At 41.4% G+C, this 22,784-nt stretch overlaps 1 protein-coding gene and 1 pseudogene across 1 annotated transcript in view; both read left to right on the top strand.

The window, feature by feature from the left end:
• Window positions 1–22,784, top strand: part of FBXO36 (F-box protein 36) — a 109,736-nt gene that overhangs the window by 57,865 nt on the left and 29,087 nt on the right. The window contains exon 2 of the mRNA XM_032637856.1: window positions 451–559. Coding sequence (XP_032493747.1) covers window positions 451–559 — 109 coding nt within the window. The remainder of the gene's footprint in view (window positions 1–450; window positions 560–22,784) is intronic.
• Window positions 476–21,406, top strand: LOC116756841 (annotated as a pseudogene).

Here is a 22,784-nt window from a genome sequence, read left to right as displayed (position 1 = left end):
GATGGTGCTTTTCCTGGCTCTACCCAAGTACCTGTCTCTCTCCACGAGAAAAGTATCCACTCCTCGTGTCTGCTCTGTAGACATTGAAGGGAGGAGGAGAAATAAGCAATTACTTTGGAAATGGCTCCCAAAGGTAAAGAATCTCTGTTCTCAGGAGCAGCTAGCCATTTGGCTCTGGGTGATTTAACACCAATTGACTTGAGCGATTTTTAAGATTCCTTCCAGCACTTTGGTTTTGTGCCCCTAATTTCTAAGGAAAATGTTTACTGATGCACAGACCTCGCCTCTAATTTGATGTGATGCCAGTTTGTGAAGTTATACCTGCTGTTGGACACACAGCCTTATGTGCCTTCCATGATGGTGATTTTTTTTAAAACCCCAGACCTAAACGCAGCTGTTGATATTGAAATCAGTTTTAGTTCATCTCACTTTCTATCTGTTCAATCACAGGTAACCTTTAGATGGTGGAAGATCTCTCTGAGGAGTGAGTATAGATCAACAAAACCTGGAGAAACAAAAGAAACTCATGAAGACTTCCTAAAGAACTCACATCTTCAGGGTAAGGAAGGGAACATATTATGTAAACTTGCTGCTCTTAAGTTCTCTTTAGTTAGTGACAGATTTTGTCAGTGAAGTATCCAGTATCGCATCATTTGAAATGATATGTAATTATGTACTTAATTGGATATAACAGATATGATGGAACACTGGGATATTAAAAGGCAGAAAATCGTTAACATATCCAGAAATTTCTTTTGGGAAAAAAATCTTTAAGCATTTAAGTTTCCAGGTTAACGTGTAGATTTCATTAATAATCTTAAATCATGTAGTAAATATAAATTTTTAACCCAATATTTAATTAAAACAGGTTTCCTTTAGTTAAAAATAAGTTAAAAGATTATTCAATGATGGCTGTAAAGCAATTACACTCCAATAAAGATGTTTAAAAAAAGATTATTTAAAAACATAATCAAATTATGAGACTTCCCTGGTGGCGCAGTGGTTAAGAATCCGCCTGCCAAAGCCTGGGACATGGGTTTGAGCCCTGGTCTGGGAAGATCCCACATGCCGTGGAGCAACTAAGCCCGTGCACCACAACTACTGAGCCTGTGCTCTAGAGCCTGTGAACCACAACTACTGAGCCGGCGTGCCACAACTACTGAAGCCTGTGCTCCGCAACAAGAGAAGCCACCGCAGGGAGAAGCCCACACACCACAACGAAGAATAGTCCACACTCGCCGCAACTAGAGAAAGCCTGGGCACGTAGCAACGACGACCCAACGCAGCCAAATAAATTAATTAATTAATTTAAAAAAATTCAAATTATCAATTGTTTGAATTCTTATGCATTTTTGCATTCATTTAAAATCTCTACCATTTCTTTTAATATCAAGGTTTTCATGAGAAGCAGTCTTAATCAAGTAGCATTTGGACTTAATAATAGAAATTACCCTTCAATTTCCCCTTTGTTTTTTTCTTTCTCAATGTGAAGATTTCAAACATAAAGTGTAGACAGAATGTTTTTTAAAAAAACTCCCATGTACCCATAACCCAGTTCAATAATACTCAAAATGTGGCCAAAAATGTACACAAACCTACTGTTCTCACTGGATTTTGAAGTGAATCTCAGTTGCTGCATCACTTCATCCTAAACTATTTCAGTATGTGTCTCTGAAAGGACTCTCTTTAAACTCTTCAATAATTATTCCTTAATAATAAGCTTTTAAAGCTAGAAGGCACTTTAGAGATCCTTATTTTATTATAAATAATTAACAATGTTATTACTATTAATATCAGGGCTTCCCTGGTGGCATAGTTGTTGGGAGTCTGCCTGCCAATGCAGGGGACACAGGTTTGTGCCCTGGTCCGGGAGGATCCCACATGCGGTGGAGCGGCTGGGCCCGTGAGCCATGGCCGCTGAGCCTGCGCATCTGGAGCCTGTGCTCCGCAACGGGAGAGGCCACAACAGTGAGAGACCCACGTACCGCAAAAAAAAAAAAAAAATAATAATAATATCAAGCACTTTCATATACATGTTCTCATTTTGTTATTATAATATTCTTGTGTATTAAATAGTATTATTCCTTTTTCTCGAATGAGATTCAGAATGTATGTGACTTTCCCAGGTCCCACAGCTAACTACTGACATTGCCAGGCCTAAGCATTGAGAATAGAAAAAAAAAAAAAAATCTTATTTTAATTTCATTTTATTTTATTTATTTATTTTTTGTTTGTTTTTTAAAAATATTTATTTATTTACTTTGGGCTGCGTTGGCTCTTAGTTGCGGCACACGGCATCTTTCGCTGCAGTGTGCAGGCTTCTCTCTAGTTGTGGTGCGTGGGCTCAGTAGTTGCAGCATGTGGGCTTAGTTGCCCTGCAGCATGTGAGATCTTAGTTCCCTGACCAGGGATCAAACCCACGTCCCCTGCATTGGAAGGTGGATTCTTAACTACTGGACCACCAGGGAAATCCTCCCAAAACCTTACTTTTATTTTTTATTTATTTATTTTAAAAATAAATTTATTTATTTATTTATTTATTTTTGGCTGTGTTGGGGTCTTCATTGCTGTGCGTGGGCTTTCTCTAGTTGCGGCGAGCGGGGGCTACTCTTTGTTGTGGCACGCGGGCTTCTCATTGTGCTGGCTTCTCTTGTTGCAGAGCACAGGCTCTAGGCACGTGGGCTTCAGTAGTTGTGGCACACGGGCTGAGTAGTTGTGGCTCACGGACTCTAGAGTGCAGGCTCAGTAGTTGTGGCGCATGGGCTTAGTTGCTCCGCGGCATGTGGGATCTTCCTGGACCAGGGCTCAAACCTGTGTCCCCTACATTGGCAGGCGGATTCTCAACCACTGCGCCTCCAGGGAAGTCCAAAATCTTACTTTTAAAAGGCACGCTCTGGGTGGATCTTTGATAATCAGTGTTGTTAAAGACTTTCTCTTATTTAACACTATAGCATATAATAGTTGGTTTTTAAGAGACAGAGTAGGTTTGGTTTGGTTTTGCTTCCTTAAATAGTTAAACATCTGGATTGATTGCACTCAGGTTTTGATACTATACACATCTTATTTTGTTAACTCCTTTATAGAAAGTATTTATAAAATTCATTATTGGCTTGAAAAGAACGATGTTGAAGAAAGACTGCCCACTTTTCATTGAATAAAAATCAGTCTAGGCAGGCCTTACTTATTTAATTGTGGGATAGACAGGTTTCTGCCCAGATAGCTATAAAGTAAACTTCTGTAAAACACATTTCGTTTTCAAGTTAGGTTCCGTTTTATTTTCTAAGCACAGCAGTACCTAATCCAGAGCTATATGTCTAGGGAGTGCTGAATATTTGTTGACAGACCATGGGATTTTTCTGATTGACTTCAACAAAAACCTGGAGATGTGGGTTTGGGCCAGAGAGATGGGAAGTGATCGTCTCTTGAGTAGAGGCTTAAGGGCCAACACCTGTCTCTTGCGTCTCTGACACCCTTGCCCCCTAATAAAACACTGACGGTGAGGGTGGGGCAACATCAGCTTCAGGATGACCACTTGTGGGTTTCCTGATCCCAGAAGAATAAACAAGAAAGCGGGAATTTATGCGTCTGACAGAGACCTGGCTTCCTGCTGGCTCCCCACCCGCATGGAGAGAGGAGAGTTGCGGAATTCAGTGGAGGAATACACCCAAACAGGCTTTTAAAATTGCAGTTTTGAGAGCTGCAGTTTCGCGCCAGGAACAGCACAGAGATACCAAATTAAATTGGCCTGGCAAGTTCAAAGGCATCTGCGTCTCACTTTGTAGCCTTCCTACAGCACTGGAGTCTTGGCAGAGGGAAAAACTCCAACCAACACTGTTGTTCTTCCTTCTCTTCCCCCTCAGTTCTTAGGAATCCCTCAGAAAGCCCAGAAGAGGGGTGCGCTGTGGCACAGAGCAGGGCTCAGGGGTCAGCGGCCAGGTTAGAAACTCTGCTGCCTCTGCCGGGTTCTGTAACCCCCTCCATGAGCCCATTTCTTCCTCATATCTGAGGGTCAAATGCTTACTCGATGTGGTCGCTTTGAGCTTTCAATGACCTGACACATGAAAGGTATTTAGAAAGGCGCACAGTAGAATCAGCTCTTAATCGTTGTTTGCTGTTATTAAGTTTAGGATGTTTGGATTTATTTTGCCCCACCCCCTACTTATCATATTCCCAAGATCCCCCCAAAGTTTTTTCATCCAAAGTCTTCTCTTGCTAACATCCTAAACACCAGCAGCACGTTTCTAGAAATCCGGGTCAGCCTTGGTGTCAGTCCTGACAGAGGACGAGAACCGTGTTCTCTTGCTTCCTTGGCCTCTCAGCAACACTAGTTCAGGGGTGACGTTTTCTTCGCTGGCTTCCGGGAGCACCTCGGTCTTGGTCCTCCTCTTGCCTCACTGGCGTCTTCTTGGTCTCCTTGCTGGGTCCTTCTCATCTCTCCAGATCTAAATGTTGGGGCCCAGGGTTCAGCTCTAGTGCCTCTTCTTTTGTCAGTCTGTACTTACGCCCTGGGGAATCGGATCCAGTGTCTGGCTTTAAATGCTGCCCATAAGGGGATGAGTCCCAAATTGGTATCTCCAGCCTGCACCTCTCCCCGGAACTCCACACTCAGATATTTATCTAGCTGCCCCCTTGATATCTGCACTAATGTATCTAACAGGCTCTCAAAGGTAACGTGTCCAAAAATAGCTCCTGATCCTTCCTCTGCCAAAAAGTAAGGCCGCAAATCCTAGAGTTATCCTTGGTTCCTTTATTTCTCTTACATGTTCGATCTAATCCTTCAACAAAATCAGAATCTGAACTGTGTTCCTCTGTGTGCATGCCCCTCCCTGGGGTCTCTCTATGTGTCCGAATTTCCTCTTCTCATAAGAATACTAGTCATGGGACTTCCCTGGTGGTCCAGCAGCTAAGACTCTACGCTCCCAATGCAGGGGCCCCGGGTTCCATCCCTGGTCAGGGAACTAGATCCCACATGCCACAACTGAGAGTTTGCATGCCAAAACTAAGACCAGGCACAGCCAAATAAATAAATGTATATATTTTAAAGAGTACTAGTCAGGGCTTCCCTGGTGGCACAGTGGTTGAGAGTCCGCCTGCCGATGCAGGGGACATGGGTTCCTGCCCCGGTCCGGGAGGATCCCGCATGCCGCGGAGCCGCTGGGCCCGTGAGCCATGGCCGCTGAGCCTGCGCCTCCGGAGCCTGTGCTCCGCAACAGGAGAGGCCACAACAGTGAGAGGCCCGCATACCGCAAAAAAAAAAAAAAAAAAAAAAAAGAGTACTTGTCAGATTGGATTAGAGCCCACCTATATGACCTAATTTAACCTAATTACCTCTTTATTTTATTTTATTTTATTTTTTTAGTGTTTCCATTAGTCTTTCAAATACTCCTCCTAATTACCTCTTTAAAGGCCCATCTCCCAGTAGAGTCACAGGCAAAAGTACTGGGGTTTAGGACTTACATATATGAATCTGGGGGAGGTGAGGAGGGCACAATTCAGCCGATAACAAAATTTGTACTTTCCAGGTAGCAAAAGTCCTATAATCTGTAAGCAGAGTGTATCTTTATTAAGTTAATAATTAATGATTATATTGGTTTCCTACTGCTGGTGTAACAAATTACCACGAATTTAGTGGCTTAAATGATAAAAATGTATTATCTTACATTTTTGGAGTGCCTAAGTGTCACTGGGCTAAGATCGAAGTGTTGGTAGGACTGTGTTCCCTCTGGGGGCTCTAGGAGAGGGTCCATTTCCTTGCCTTTTCCAGGTTCTAAAGGCTGCCTGTTCCTTGGCTCATGGTCTCTGCCATCATCTTCAAAGCCAGCAATGGGCGGTCCAGTCTTTCACATCCTGACACTGCTTCTGGGTTCACATATCTTTCTCTGACTCTGACCCTTCTGCTTCCCTTTTCTCCTTCTAAGAACCCTTATGATTATGTTGGGCCCACCCAGTTCATCCAGGGTTATCTCGCTATCTCAAGATCTTTAATCACATCTGCAAAGTCCCTTTTGCCATGTAAGGTCACAGGTTCTGGAGGTTAGGATGTAGGACATCTGAAGGGGTGGGGAAGCCTGGCAGCATTATTCTGCCTACCACGAAGATATATGTCACAACAACCTAAATTATAAAATCAAAAACATTGCTGATCATTTTTCTAGATTTGTTTTTTGTTTGTTTGTTTGTTTTTTGGCTACACAGCACGGCAGGTGGGATCTTGGTTCCCCGACCAGGGATCAAACCTGCGCCCCCTGCATTGGAAGCGCGGAGTCTTAACCACTGGACCACCAGGGAAGTCCCAGATTTGTTTTTTTTTGTTTGTTTGTTTCGTTTTTGTGGCTCAGGCTCAGCGGCCATGGCTCACGGGCCCAGCCGCTCCACGGCATGTGGGATCTTCCCGGACCGGGGCACGAACCCGTGTCCCCTGCATCGGCAGGCGGACTCTCAACCACTGTGCCACCAGGGAAGCCCCCAGATTTGTATTTTTAAAAGACAAAAATCATATATTTATTATTTTAAAAGTCATCCCTACACTACAAAGTATAGAGAACTCTTAGCATGGCAATTAAGGGTGTTGCTTAATACAGACTACCTCTCTTCAAACTCTGGCTCCAAATCCACTAGGTGTGTAACATAGGGCAAATTATTTATTTATTTCTTTATTTTCTTGGCTGTGTCGGATCTTAGTTGCGGCACGCCGGGTCTTCATTGAGGCATGCGGAATCTTTCATTGCAGTGAGGGCTCCTCGCTGCGGTGTGCGGGCTTCTCTGTAGTCGTGGCGTGCGGGTTTTTTTCTCTCCCTAGTTGTGGTGCGCAGGCTTCAGGGTGCATGGGCTCTGTAGTTTGCAATACGTGGCTCTCTCATTGAGGTGCACAAGCTCAGTAGTTGTGGTGCATGGGTTTAGTTGCCCCACGCATGTGGGATCTTAGTTCCCTGACCAGGGATTGAACCCGAGTCCCCTGCATTGGAAGGCGGATTCTTTACCACTGGACCACCAGGGAAGTCCCTGGGCAAATTATTTAATCAGTTTGGATCTCAGTTTCCTCAACGGTCGATAATGGAAATAATAATAGCATCTACTTCATAGGGTCCTTATGAAGTTTAATTGAATGAAGTGCTTAGAATTTGCCTAGCATATGATAAGAACTCAGTACATTCTAGCTATTACAAGTTTTAAAATTTTTTTAATTTTTTGGGCTGTGTTTGGTCTTTGTTGCTGCACAGGCTTTCTCTAGCTGCAGTGAGCGGGGGCTACTCTTCATTGCGGTGCACAGTCTTCTCATTGTGATGGCTTCTCTTGTTGTGGAGCATGGGCTCTAGGCCCCCAGACTTCAGTAGTTGCAGCACGTGGGCTCAGTAGTTGTGGCTCATGGGCTCTAGAGTGCAGGCTCAGTAGTTGTGGCTCACGGGCTTAGTTGCTCCATGGCATGTGGGATCTTCCCGGACCAGGGCTTGAACCCACGTCCCCTGCATTGGCAGGAGGATTCTTAACCGCTGGGCCACCAGGGAGGTCCCTAATGGGCATTTTCAAAAGCCTTTAGGTACATTCTGGGACGTGTTTATCTTTGCACAATTATGTGAGAATGTCAATAGCATAGATTCTTAGTTGTAGAATTGCTAGGTCCAAAGATATTTACATTATAAATTTTGATAGGTACGGAGTATACTATTTGAGGGGTGAATTCTTGAAAACCTTGTGTAAGTCAAGGTTAACTTGACAAAGATGGTATTTCTGTTAACCAGCTTGAGTAGCACTGTCAAGGATGTAGCACAGATGCCATCTACAACTCATTTGACCTCTGTAATTATGCCAACTTTATAATTATGCTATTTTTGAAAGAATTATAAGTTGAGTGATTTACATTATTTCCATGTTTGTTCATAAAATGAGACTTCATTAATATTTTGATGTCACCATATTTCAATTCTGACTGACAACTTAAATAAGATGCCAGTCACTTTGCTATACTCACAAATTGCTCTCCCAAAAAGTGGGTATTAAATATTAAAGTACTGAATATTAATATAACCATCCAACAGGATATAGGAGTTTTCTTACACCTTTGCCATCATTAATTAGATATTGTTACTCTTTTTAATCTGTTCCAGTCTGATGGTGAAAATAGTATCATGTTTAATTAGCATTTTCCTAAAAACTAGTAAAAATCCCATCATGTTTAATGGCCATTTATATTCTTTTTGTAACTTACCTGGTTATACTCTTTGCCCATTTGTCTATGAAGTCTGAAGTTTTTTCTCTGAGACCTTTAAAAATCTGAGGAAACATCTATAGATATTTCCCCCCCTAAGCTAAATAGATTGGAACAACCAGAAAATTAGCTATAGGAAATATTTTTTAAAATTTAATTTACGGCAAAAATGTGCCTGTATAAACTCAATTGAAAGTGCTCACTCATGGACTGAGGTTGAATCCAACCTAAAAATAAGTTGTTTTCCAACTTGTATCAATTTTATAAGTTGTTGTCCATTTTTAAGTTGGTTGCTTAGATCTTCAATGAGTTATAAGTGGTGGTTAGGTATATAGGCCAATCCACAAAAATCTCTGTGATAAAACCAGATGACCTCAACAACCATATTTCCTGAACCAAATGACAAAGTTTTTTTTAATTTCTGCTATTGCATATGAAAGGAAATGTGGGAGATACGGTTTAGATGTCAAAGAATTGAAATTTCCATGGATGTTTAGATGATTTATTGGGAGAATGGGACAATGTTTGAAATGGGAACTATAATGGAAAATTGATATTATTTTTTTTTTTTCTCTCCACTTTTTTTTTTTTAAACATCTTTATTGGGGTATAATTGCTTTACAATGGTGTGTTAGTTTCTGCTTTATAACAAAGTGAATCAGCTATACATATACATATGTTCCCATATGTCTTCCCTCTTGCGTCTCCCTCCCTCCCACTCTCCCCATCCCACACTTCCAGGCTGTCACAAAGCACCGAGCTAATATCCCTGTGCCTTGCGGCTGCTTCCCCCCAGCTATCTACCTTACTACGTTTGTTAGTGTGTATATGTCCATGACTCTCTCTCGCCCTGTCAAAACTCACCCTTCCCCCTCCCCATATCCTCAAGTCCGTTCTCCAGTAGGTCTGCGTCTTTATTCCTATCTTACCCCTAGGTTCTTCATGACATTTTTTCCCCTTAAATTCCATATATATGTGTTAGCATACGGTATTTGTCTTTTTCTTTCTGACTTACTTCACTCTGTATGACAGACTCTAGGTCTATCCATCTCATTACAAATAGCTCAATTTCATTTCTTTTTAAGGCTGAGTAATATTCCATTGTGTATATGTGCCACATCTTCTTTATCCATTCATCCGATGATGGGCGCTTAGGTTGTTTCCATGTCCTGGCTATTGTAAATAGAGCTGCAATGAACATTTTGGTACATGACTCTTTTTGAATTTTGGTTTTCTCAGGGTATATGCCAAGTAGTGGGATTGCTGGGTCATATGGTAATTCTATTTGTAGTTTTTTAAGGAACCTCCATACTGTTCTCCACAGTGGCTGAACCAATTCACATTCCCACCAGCAGTGCAAGAGTGTCCCCTTTTCTCCACATCCTCTCCAGCATTTATTGTTTCTAGATTTTTTGATGATGGCCATTCTGACTGGTGTGAGATGATATCTCATTGTAGTTTTGATTTGCATTTCTCTAATGATTAATGATGTTGAGCATTCTTTCATGTGTTTGTTGACATTCTGTATATCTTCTTTGGAGAAATGTCTATTTAGGTCTTCTGCCCATTTTTGGATGGGGTTGTTTGTTTTTTTGTTATTGAGCTGCATGAGCTGCTTGTAAATTTTGGAGATTAATCCTTTGTCAGTTGCTTCATTTGCAAATGTTTTCTCCCATTCTGAGGGCTGTCTTTTGGTTTTGGTTATGGTTTCCTTTGCTGTGCAAAAGCTTTGAAGTTTCATTAGGTCCCATTTGTTTATTTTTGTTTTTATTTCCATTACTCTAGGAGGTGGGTCAGAAAGGATCTTGCTGTGATTTATGTCATAGAGTGTTCTTCCTATGTTTTCTTCTAAGAGTTTGATAGTTTCTGGCCTTACATTTAGGTCTTTAATCCATTTTGAGCTTATTTTTGTGTATGGTGTTAGGGAGTGATCTAATCTCATACTTTTACATGTACCTGTCCAGTTTTCCCAGCACCATTTATTGAAGAGGCTGTCCTTTCTCCACTGTACATTCCTGCCTCCTTTATCAAAGATAAGGTGTCCATATGTGCGTGGGTTTATCTCTGGGCTTTCTATCCTGTTCCACTGATCTATCTTTCTGTTTTTGTGCCAGTACCATACTGTCTTGATTACTGTTGCTTTGTAATATAGTCTAAAGTCAGGGAGCCTTATTCCTCCAGCTCCTTTTTTCGTTCTCAAGATTGCTTTGGCTATTCGGGGTCTTTTGTGTTTCCATACAAATTGCGAAATTTTTTGTTCTAGTTCTGTGAAAAATGCCAGTGGTAGTTTGATAGGGATTGCATTGAATCTGTAGATTGCTTTGGGTAGTAGAGTCATTTTCACAATGTTGATTCTTCCCATCCAAGAACATGGTATATCTCTCCATCTATTTGTATCATCTTTAATTTCTTTCATCAGTGTCTTATAATTTTCTGCATACAGGTCTTTCGTATCCTTAGGTAGGTTTATTCCTAGATATTTTATTCTTTTTGTTGCAATGGTAAATGGGAGTGTTTTCTTGATTTCACTTTCAGATTTTTCATCATTAGTATATAGGAATGCCAGAGATTTCTGTGCATTAATTTTGTATCCTGCTACTTTACCAAATTCATTGATTAGCTCTAGTAGTTTTCTGGTAGCATCTTTAGGATTCTCTATGTATAGTATCATGTCATCTGCAAACAGTGACAGCTTTACTTCTTCTTTTCCGATTTGGATTCCTTTTATTTCCTTTTCTTCTCTGATTGCTGTGGCTAAAACTTCCAAAACTATGTTGAATAAGAGTGGTGAGAGTGGGCAACCTTGTCTTGTTCCTGATCTTAGTGGAAATGCTTTCAGTTTTTCACCATTGAGGATGATGTTTGCTGTGGGCTTGTCATATATGGCTTTTATTATGTTTAGGAAAGTTCCCTCTATGCCTACTTTCTGGAGGGTTTTTATCATAAATGGGTGTTGAATTTTGTCGAAAGCTTTCTCTGCATCTATTGAGATGATCATATGGTTTTTCTCCTTCAATTTGTTAATATGGTTTATCACATTGATAGATTTGCGTATATTGAAGAATCCTTGCATTCCTGGAATAAACCCCACTTGATCATGGTGTATGATCCTTTTAATGTGCTTTTGGATTCTGTTTGCTAGTATTTTGTTGAGGATTTTTGCATCTATGTTCATCAGTGATATTGGCCTGTAGTTTTCTTTCTTTGTGACATCCTTGTCTGGTTTTGGTATCAAGGTGATGGTGGCTTCGTAGAAGGAATTTGGGAGTGTTCCTCCCTCTGCTATATTTTGGAAGAGTTTGAGAAGGATAGGTGTTAGCTCTTCTCTAAACGTTTGATAGAATTCACCTGTGAAGCCATCTGGTCCTGGGCTTTTGTTTGTTGGAAGATTTTTAATCACAGTTTCAATTTCAGTGCTTGTGATTGGTCTGTTCATATTTTCTATTTCTTCCTGATTCAGTCTTGGCAGGTTGTGCATTTCTAAGAATTTGTCCATTTCTTCCAGATTGTCCATTTTATTGGCATAGAGTTGCTTGTAGTAATCTCTCATGATTTTTTTTATTTCTGTAGTGTCAGTTGTTACTTCTCCTTTTTCATTTCTAATTCTATTGATTTGAGTCTTCTCCCTTTTTTTCTTGATGAGTCTGGCTAGTGGTTTATCTACTTTGTTTATCTTCTCAAAGAACCAGCTTTTAGTTTTATTGATCTTTGCTATTGTTTCCTTCATTTCTTTTTCATTTATTTCTGATCTGATTTTTATGATTTCTTTCCTTCTGCTAGCTTTGGGGTTTTTTTGTTCTTCTTTCTCTAATTGCTTGAGGTGCAAGGTTAGGTTGTTTATTCGAGATGTTTCCTGCCTCTTAAGGTGGGCTTGTATTGCTATAAACTTCCCCCTTAGAACTGCTTTTGCTGCATCCCATAGGTTTTGGGTCGTTGTGTCTCCATTGTCATTTGTTTCTAGGTATTTTTTTATTTCCTCTTTGATTTCTTCAGTGATCACTTCATTATTAAGTAGTGTATTGTTTAGCCTCCATGTGTTTGTATTTTTTACAGATCTTTTCCTGTAATTGATATCTAGTCTCATGGCGTTGTGGTCGGAAAAGATACTTGATACAATTTCAGTTTTCTTAAATTTACCAAGGCTTGATTTGTGACCCAAGATATGATCTATCCTGGAGAATGTTCCATGAGCACTTGAGAAAAATGTGTATTCTGTTGTTTTTGGATGGAGTGTCCTATAAATATCAATTAAGTCCATCTTGTTTAATGTATCATTTAAAGCTTGTGTTTCCTTATTTATTTTCATTTTGGATGATCTGTCCATGGGTGAAAGTGGGGTGTTAAAGTCCCCTACTATGAATGTGTTACTGTTGATCTCCCCTTTTATGGTTGTTAGTATTTGCCTTATGTATTGAGGTGCTCCTATGTTGGGTGCATAAATATTTACAATTGTTATATCTTCTTCTTGGATCGATCCCTTGATCATTATGTAGTGTCCTTCTTTGTCCCTTTTAATAGTCCTTATTTTAAAGTCTATTTTGTCTGATATGAGAATTGCTACTCCAGCTTTCTTTTGGTTTCCATTTGCATGGAATATCTTTTTCCATCCCCTTACTTTCAGTCTGTATGTGTCTCTAGTTCTGAAGTGGGTCTCTTGTAGACAGCATATATAAGGGTCTTGTTTTTGTATCCATTCAGCCAATCTGTGTCTTTTGGTGGGAGCATTTAGTCCATTTACATTTAAGGTAATTATCGATATGTATGTTCCTATTTCCATTTTATATATTGTTTTGGGTTCGCTACTATAGGTCATTTCCTTCTCTTGTGTTTCGTGTCTAGAGAAGTTCCTTTAGCATTTGTTGTAAAGCTGGTTTGGTGGTGCTGAACTCTCTCAGCTTTTGCTTGTCTGTAAAGGTTTTAATTTCTCCATCAAACGTGAATGAGATCCTTGCTGGGTAGAGTAGTCTTGGTTGCAGGCTATTCTCCTTCATCACTTTCAGTATGTCCTGCCACTCCCTTCTGGCTTGTAGGGTTTCTGCTGAGAGATCAGCTGTTAACCTTATGGGGATTCCCTTGTGTGTTATTTGTTGTTTTTCCCTTGCTGCTTTTAATATGCTTTCTTTGTACTTAATTTTTGACAGTTTGATTAATATGTGTCTTGGCGTGTTTCTCCTTGTATTTATCCTGTATGGGACCCTCTGTGCTTCCTGGACTTGATTAACTATTTCCTTTCCCATATTAGGGAAGTTTTCAACTATAATCTCTTCAAATATTTTCTCAGTCCCTTTCTTTCTTTCTTCTTCTTCTGGAACCCCTATAATTCGAATGTTGGTGCGTTTCATGTTGTCCCAGAGGTCTCTGAGATTGTCCTCAGTTCTTTTCATTCTTTTTTCTTTATTCTGCTCTGCAGTAGTTATTTCCACTACTTTATCTTCCAGGTCACTTATCCGTTCTTCTGCCTCAGTTATTCTGCTATTGATCCTATCTAGAGTGATTTTAATTTCATTTATTGCATTGTTCATCGTTGCTTGTTTCATCTTTAGTTCTTGTAGGTCCTTGTTAACTGTTTCTTGCATTTTGTCCATTCTACTTCCAAGATTTCGGATCATCCTTACTATCATTATTCTGAATTCTTTTTCAGGTAGATTGCCTATTTCCTCTTCATTTGTTAGGTCTGGTGGGTTTTTATCTTGCTCCTTCATCTGCTGTGTGTTTTTCTGTCTTCTCATTTTGCTTATCTTACTGTGTTTGGGGTCTCCTTTTTGCAGGCTGCACTTTCGTAGTTCCCGTTGTTTTTGATGTCTGTCTCCAGTGGCTAAGGTTGTTTCAGTGGGTTGTGTAGGCTTCCTGGTGGAGGGCACTAGTGCCTGTGTTGTGCTGGATGAGGCTGGATCTTGTCACTCTAGTGGGCAGGTTCACGTCTGGTGGTGTGTTTTGGGGTGTCTGTGGCCTTATTATGATTTTAGGCAGCCTCTCTGCTAATGGGTGGGGTTGTGTTCCTGTTTTGCTAGTTGTTTGGCATAGGTTGTCCAGCACTGTGGCTTGCTGGTCGTTGAGTGAAGCTGGGTGCTGGTGTTAAGATGGAGGTCTCTGGGATATTTCCACCGTTTAATATTATGTGGAGCTGGGAGGTCTCTTGTTGACCAGTGTCCTGAAGTTGGCTCTCCTACCTCAGAGGCAGAGCCCTGACTCCTGGCTGGAGCACCAAGAGCCTTTCATCCACACAGCTCAGAATAAAAGGGAGAAAAAGTAGGGAGAATTAGTAGAAGTATGAGTAAAGAAAGAAGGAAAGGAGGAAAGGAAGGAAGGAAGAAAGAAGCAAAGAAGGAAAGAAAGGAGGGAGGGAGGGAGGGAGGGAGGAAGGAAGGAAGGAGGGAAAGAAGGAAAAAAGACAGAAAGAAAGATGATACAGTAAAAATAAAATAAAGTATAATATAGTTATTGAATTAAAAAATATTTAGAAAAAAAAAAGGGACGGATAGAACCTTAGGACAAATGTTGGAAGCAAAGCTATACAGAGAAAATCTTACACAGAAGCATACACATACACCTTCACAAAAAGAGGTAAAGGGGGAAAAATCATAAATCCTGCTCCCTGAGACCACCTCCTCAATTTGGGGTGATTCGTTGTCTAAAGGAGGGAAGGAAGGAAGGAAAGAAAGAAAGAACGAAGGTAAAGTATAATAAAGTTATTACAATTAAACTTAATTATTAAGAAAAAGAATTTTTAAAAAAAAGTCATGGACGGATAGAGCCCTAGGACAAATGGTGGAAGCAAGAGTATACAGACAAGATCTCACACAGAAGCATACACGTACACATTCACAAAAAGAGGAAAAGGGAAAAAAATCATAGATCTCGCTCCTAAATTCCACCTCTTCAATTTGGGATCATTCCTTGTCTATTCAGGTATTCCACAGATGCAGGGTATATCAAGTTGATTGTGGAGCTTTAATCCGCTGCTTCTGTGGCTGCTGGGAGAGATTTCCCTTTCTCTTCTTTGTTCTCACAGCTCACAGGAGCTCAGCTTTGGATTTGGCCCTGCCTCTGCGTGTAGGTCGCTGGAGGGCGTCTGTTTTTTCGCTCAGACAGGACGGGGTTAAAGGAGCCGCTGATTCGGGGCCTCCGGCTCACTCAGGCCGGGGGTTGGGGGATGGGGGAAGGAGGGGCACTGCGTGCGGGGCGGGCCTGCGGCGGCAGAGGCAGCGTGACGTTGCGGCAGAGGCCGGCGTGACGTTGCACCAGCCTGAGGCCCGCCGTGCGTTGTCCCGGGGAAGTTGTCCCTGGATCCCGGGAACCTGGCCGTGGCGGGCTGCACAGGCTCCGCGGAAGAGGGGTGTGGAGAGTGACCTGTGCTCGCACACAGGCCCCTTGGTGGCGGCAGCAGCAGCCTTAGCGTCTCCCGCCCGGCTCTTGGGTCCGCGGTTTTAGCCGCGGCTCGCGCCCGTCTCTGGGGTTTGCGCTTTCAGCCGCGGCTCGCGCCCGTCTCGGGGGCTCGCGCCCTCAGCCGCGGCTCGCGCCCGTCTCTGGGGTTCGCGCTTTTAGCCGCGGCTCGCGCCCGTCTCTGGAGATCCTTTAAGCAGCGCTCTTAAACCCCTCTCCTCGCGCACCAGGAGACAAAGAGGGAAGAAAAAGTCTCTTGCCTCTTCGGCCGGTGCAGGCTTTTCCCCGAACTCCCTCCCGGCTAGTCGTGGTGCACTAACCCCTTCAGGCTATGTTCAAGCCGCCAACCCCAGTCCTCTCCCTGAGCTCCGTCCAAAACCAAAACCCGAGCCTCAGCTCGCAGCCCCGCCCGCCCCGGCGGGTGAGCAGACAAGCCTCTCGGGTTGGTGAGTGCCGGTCGGCACCGATCGTCTGTGCAGGAATCTCCCCGCTTTGCCCTCCGCACCCGTCGCTGTGCACTACTCCGCGGTCCCGAAACTCCCCCCTCTGCCTCCCGCAGTCTCCGCCCGCGGAGGGGCTTCCTAGTGTGTGGAAACTTTTCCTCCTTCACAGCTCCCTCCCACTGGTGCAGGTGCCGTCCTTATTCTTTTGTCTCTGTTTTTTCTTTTGCCCTACCCAGTTACGTGGGGAGTTTCTTGCCTTTTGGGAGGTCTGAGGTCTTCTGCCAGCCTTCAGTAGGAGTTCTGTAGGAGTTGTTCCACGTGTGGATGTATTTCTGGTGTATCCGTGGGGAGGAAGGCGATCTCCGCGTCTTACTCTTCCGCCATCTTCAAGGTCCCCCCGATATTATTAATAAATACTAATATCCTAAAATATTGGCCTAAGTTATAGATCCTAAGAATATTGGTATGCCAGGAATCAGAAAGTGGGAAAGAATGGTCCTTACCTTCCTCCCAAATTTGGCTGGCCGCATGCCATGGATCCATAATCCATTTTCTCTAGGTCTTTTCTTGAGGTCCATATCTCAACCTTTGACCTGGGATTTCATTTTCTCATGCTTAGCTACCATCTCTTAGTCTATTCTTCTTCTTCTCTTTACTCTCCCTAACCATCTGCTCCTTGTCTTCAGCCTGAATCTCTAGAATTTCTAGAGACCTGGGGTCGGGTTCTATGGGTAAAGGGTTAGGTGAGAGGGGGCAGAAGCATAGGAGACTGCTCTGGGCTACAGTGCAGGGAAGACAGATCTAAGTAAGGCTCTCATATTTTATCATTTTTTATTAACTTTTGAGATATGAAAAAAAACAACCCACAAATAAATGCATGTAGTAAAATAAAAGATGAATCAGTTTAAAAAGGATAGGTATAGACCACCAGAGGGCAGACAGCAGAAGCAAGAAGAACTAAAATCCTGCAACCTGTGAAACAAAAACCACATTCACAGAAAGACAAGATGAAAAGGCAGAGGGCTGTGTACCAGATGAAGGAACAAGATAAAACCCCAGAAAAAGAACTAAACGAAGTGGAGATAGGAAACCTTCCAGAAAAGGAATTCAGAAAAATGATAGTGAAGATGATCCAGGACCTCAGAAAAAGAATGGAGGCAAAGATCGAGAAGATGCAAGAAATGTTTAACAAAGACCTAGAAGAATTAAAAAACAATCACCTAGAAGACTAAAAAACAAACAGAGATGAACAATACAATAACTGAAATGAAAAATACACTAGAAGGAATCAATAGCAGAATAACTCAGGCAGAAGAACGGATAAGTGACCTGGAAGACAGAATGGTGGAATTCACTGCCATAGAACAGAATAAAGAAAAAAGAATGAAAAGAAATGAAGACAGCCTAAGAGACTTCTGGGATAACATTAAACGCAACAACATTTGCATTAGAGGGGTCCCAGAAGGAGAAGAGAGAGAGAAAGGACCCGAGAAAATATTTGAAGAGATTATAGTCAAAAACTTCCCTGACATGGGAAAGGAAATAGCCACCCAAGTCCAGGAAATGCAGAGAGTCCCAGGCAGGATAAACCCAAGCAGAAACAAGCCAAGACACATAGTAATCAAACGGACAAAAATTAAAGGCAAAGAAAAATTATTGAAAGCAAAAAGGGAAAAACAACAAATAACATACAAGGGAACTCTCATAAGGTTAACAGCTGATTTTTCAGCAGAAACTCTACAAGCCAGAAGGGAGTGGCATGATATATTTAGAGTGATGAAGGGGAAGAACCTACAACCAAGATTATTCTACCTGGCAAGGATCTCATTCAGATTCAATGGAGAAATCAAAAGGTTTACAGACAAGCAAAAGCTAACAGAATTCAGCACCACCAAACCAGCTCTACAACAAATGCTAAAGGAACTTCTCTAAGTGGGAAACACAAGAGAAGAAAAGGACCTACAAAAACAAACCCATAACAATTAAGAAAATGGCAATAGGAACATACATATCGATAATTACCTTAAACATGAATGGATTAAGTGCTCCAACCAAAAGACACAGGCTCCCTGGATGGACACAAAAACAAGACCCATCTATATGCTGTCTACAGGAGACCCACTTCAGACCTAGGGACACATACAGACTGAAAGTGAGGGGATGGAAAAAGATATTCCATGCAAATGGAAATCAAAAGGAGGCCGGAGTAGCAATCCTCATATCAGATAAAATAGACTTTAAAATAAAGACTGTTACAAGGGACAAAGAAGGACACTACATAATGATCAAGGGATCGATCCAAGAAGAAGATATAACAATTGTAAATATTTATGCACCCAACATAGGAGCACATCAATACATAAGGCAACTGCTAACAGCTATAAAAGAGGGAATTGACAGTAACACAATAATAGTGGGGGACTTTAACACCTCACTTACACCAATGGACAGATCATCCAAACAGAAAATTAATAAGGAAACACAAAACACAATAGATGACACAATAGACCAGATAGATTTAATTGATATTTATAGGACATTCCATCCCGAAACAGCAGATTACACTTTCTTCTCAAGTGCATACGGAACATTCTCCAGGATAGATCACATCTTGGCTCACAAATCAAGCCTCAGTAAATTTAAGAAAATTGAAATCATATCAAGCATCTTTTCTAACCACAACGCTATGAGGTTAGAAATCAATTACAGGGAAAAAAATGTAAAACACACAAACACGTGGAGGCTAAACAATACCTTACTGAATAACCAAGAGATCACTGAAGAAATCAAAGAGGAAATCAAAAAATACCTAGAGACAAATGACAACGAAAACATGATCCAAAACCTATGGGATGCAGCAAAAGCAGTTCTAAGAGGGAAGTTTATAGCAATATAAGCCTACCTCAAGAAACAAGAAAAATCTCAAATAAACAATCTAGCCTTACACCTAAAGGATCTAGAGAAAGAAGAACAAACGAAGCCCAAAGTTAGTAGAAGGAAGGAAATCATAAAGATCAGATCAGAAATAAATGAAATAGAAACAAAGAAAACAATAACAAAGATCAATAAAACTAAAAGCTGGTCTTTGAGAAGATAAACACAATTGATAAACCATTAGCCAGACTCATCAAGAAAAAGAGGGAGAGGACTCAAATCAATAAAATTAGAAATGAAAAAAAAAAGTATAGGTATAGGATAAAAACAAGTTTCCTTCTGATCCCATGTTCCCATTTCCCATGACAACCATCATTAACAGTTTCATATATATCCTTTGAGAAATGGTCTATGCATATATACAAAATATGTTAACACAAAAAGAAGAGTCTTATACATTATGTTCTGTACCTTTACCTTTAAAAGTTTTTAAATTCAGAAGTATCTTAAACCCGCATAAAAGAACAGAAGATAATATTATAAATACCCAAAACCACTAACATAAGATTTTAAAATTTGTCATGTTTACTTCATTTTATTCAAATTATCAAATATGTTGGTGTTGATAATGGTAATTTGTTCTTTCTCTCTTTTTTTTCTTGATCAATCTTGTTAGAGGTTTATTTATTTTTTATTTAGTTTTTGAAAGAACTAAATTTTAGCTCTGTTGATTTTCTCTGTTTTTATTATTGGTCTGTGTTCATACCTATATTATTTCCTTCTTCCTACTTTTCTTAGGTCTGATTCGTTGTTCTTTTCCTAGCTGCTTGAGATGAAAGCTTATTGTTTTTAGCCATTTTTTGCCCTAAATTTCCCATAAGTGCTACTGTAGCTATATTAGATAAGTTTTGATAAGTTGTGTCTTTATTCTCATTCAGTTTAAAATATTTTCTAAGTTCTCTTTTGATTTCTTCTTTGATCCATAGATTATTTAGAAACATTTTACTTGAGTTCCAAGTAGCTGGGAATTTTTTAGTTATATTTTTTTCTTGATGTCTAGCTTAATTGCATGTGATCAGAAAATCTACTCTGAATGGTTTTCATTTTTTTGAATTAATTTTTGTCATCCTTTCTCAGGGCCATAAGAATCTTCTTTTTATTATCCCAGTTTTAATATACATGCTGTTGAACTGAGCACCATATTTACTTTATGTCTTTTAAAAGCTTTTAAAAATTACATACAATATATACTCAAATTTCTGCCCCTCACCTATTTTTCCTCTATCCCCTTCTACTAACTGTTCTGAAATTGGTATCATTGCCAAGCACGTTTTATTTTACAGAGTCACAAATACATAAATAATATATACTGGAGAGTGCGGGCTGCACTTGGGCTCGGGGGCAGGCTTGACTGCACGGCCGGGCTGGGGACCTGTATCCGCCAGCGAGCAGGGCTGACTTCTTCGGCTTCGTGAGACCCCAGGCTTCGTGAGACCCCAGGCGGGACGCCAGTCCCCTCCTGAATGAACGTCTTCCTGCCGGTCCTGCTGGCTGCCCTCCTGGGTGTGGAGCGAGCCCACTCCCTGGTGTGTTTCTCTTGCGTGAATAAGAACAGCAACTGGTACTGCCTGCGGCCCACCGACCGCTCCGATACGGACAGCTACTGTGTGACTACCTCTGCATCCGCTGGCATCGGGAACGTGGTGGACTTTGGCTACACCCTGAGCAAGCGCTGCTCCCGGATCTGCCCCATCCCAGCGTCAACCTCTGCGTGGCGTCCGTGGGTACCCACTGCTGCCAGAGCTTGCTGCGTAACATCAGTGCGCCGACGGTGGACTGCGGGCCAGTGCCACCCACCGTGCTGCTCAGCCTGCTGTCGGCTCTGCTGCGATTTGGCTTCTGACCGCCGGCACCCTGTGCCCGGCCCAGACTCCCAAAGCTAAGGAAGGAAAGTCCAGCCTCTCCCAGACCCAGGAGGATCTCGAAGCCTCCTCCTCTGATTCCTCACCCTGCTGATCCCACCCTCTAGGCCCTGTAGGTGCCCCCTGCACCCACACACCTGCCAGCTACCCTTGCTTCCCTGTCAGCCTTCCAGGGGGAACCTGGGAACGGAGCCCAAGGGTCCCGGAGTCAGAACCGCATCCTAGGGACATGCTGCGAGGGCCATCTGGTCCCAGGCCTGCCCCTGTCCAGGCCCTGTCCGCCCGCAGGTGCAGAAGATGTGCTGTGTGGACAGGCGTGTGGTCCGTGTGCCCTGCTGGGCATGGGTGAGTGTGTGGCCAGGTCTCGGCCTGTGTCGGGGGGCAGGGATGGGAGTAAGCGTCAGGATCCCGGCATCCACAGCCCCTAGAGCCCCGAGCGCCAGCACAGAACCCCATTCCCCTGGCATCTCTGCACACCACATTTCACTCACTTCAAGGGTAGCCTTTTGGAAGACAGGCCTTCCACTGTTTCTAGGTCTAGGCTGCTGACCCAGAAATCGCTCCCACCCTGAAATCCAGCTGCTCTCGGGCCCCCTCCCTCCACCACCACACTGGAGCCCTCCTGCTGCTTCCGTGCCTCAAATAAACACAGATGTTCCCACCCCCCAAAAATAGTAATAATATATTTTACTTTTATATATTTTAAATTTTACATAAATGGTATACTGTATTGTTTTTCAAGTTTGTTTTATTATTGAACACTGTTTTTGAGATTTATCCATGTTGATATATGTATATCTAGCTCACTCATTTCAATGGCTTATGGTATTTTACATTACAAACCATAGTTCAGTCATCTCCCCTACTGAGGGTAGTTAGGTGGTTTCCACTTTTCTGCAATAATAAATCTTCACTTATCCTTGTGCAATGTGTGAGCATTTCTCTAAGTTAGGCATGTAGCGGTGTTTGTTGAGTTGTAGGATATGTGCCTCTTCAAGTTTACTAGGTATTGACAGTCTGCTCTCCAAATGAGTTAAATCAATTTATATTCCCATTGGCATTTTATGAGGGAGTTGCTATTTTCCCACATTCTCACCAACATTTACTGTAATCAAAGATACATGTTATTCTTTGCCAAACTGGGTGTGTAAATTCCCTGATTAGTAATGAGGTTGAATACCCTTTCTTATATTTATTGACCAGTTTTCTTCTGAGAATTGCTAATTCATCTTCTTTGCCTGTTTCTTGTATTTGGTTGTTTACCTTCTTTGTGTTGTTTGTAGAAACTTTTTCTTATCTTGAGTACCAATTCTTTGGTTTGGTTATATGTGCTACAGATATTTCACCAAGTTTGGGGTTTATCTTTTTACCTTGTTTATGAGTTTTTACCCATATAGAAGTTTATCATTTTAATGGCGTTCAAATTTGTCACTCTTTTAATATATGGCTTGTACTTTTGTGTTTTGTTTAAGAAATCTTTGCCTACCCTGATTTCATAAGGATGTACTCCTATGTTTTTAATTCTAAATATTTTATGACTTGTTTGTCATATTTGGTCTTTAACTTATCTCAAGTTTGTTTTTGGTTATGATGAGATGAAATGTTATAATTTTTTTTCCTGTATGGTCTGTCAATATTCCCAGCACCATTTATAGGATAGTTTAGTTACCCTACACTGTTTTGTAATCCCATCCTTACATATTGCAGGTTCCAAGGTACATCTATCATTTCCAGGAATATTTAGTTCTATTGGTTGATTGTCTTACACCAACATTACACTGCTTTATTTTTTATTTTTTTAAACTTTTTATTTTATATTGGAGTATAGTTGATTAACAATGTTATGTTAGTTTCAGGTGTACAGTAAAATGATTCAGGTATACATATACATGTATCTATTCTTTTTCAAATTCTTTTCCCATTTAGGTTGATCAGCATCATTTTTCAGTAAAATTT

The sequence above is a fragment of the Phocoena sinus genome, chromosome 7 (assembly GCF_008692025.1).
Source record: "Phocoena sinus isolate mPhoSin1 chromosome 7, mPhoSin1.pri, whole genome shotgun sequence".
Taxonomy (NCBI): domain Eukaryota; kingdom Metazoa; phylum Chordata; class Mammalia; order Artiodactyla; family Phocoenidae; genus Phocoena; species Phocoena sinus.
Note: the sequence above shows the minus strand (reverse complement) of the source record. Positions and strands in the feature narration are given on the sequence as shown.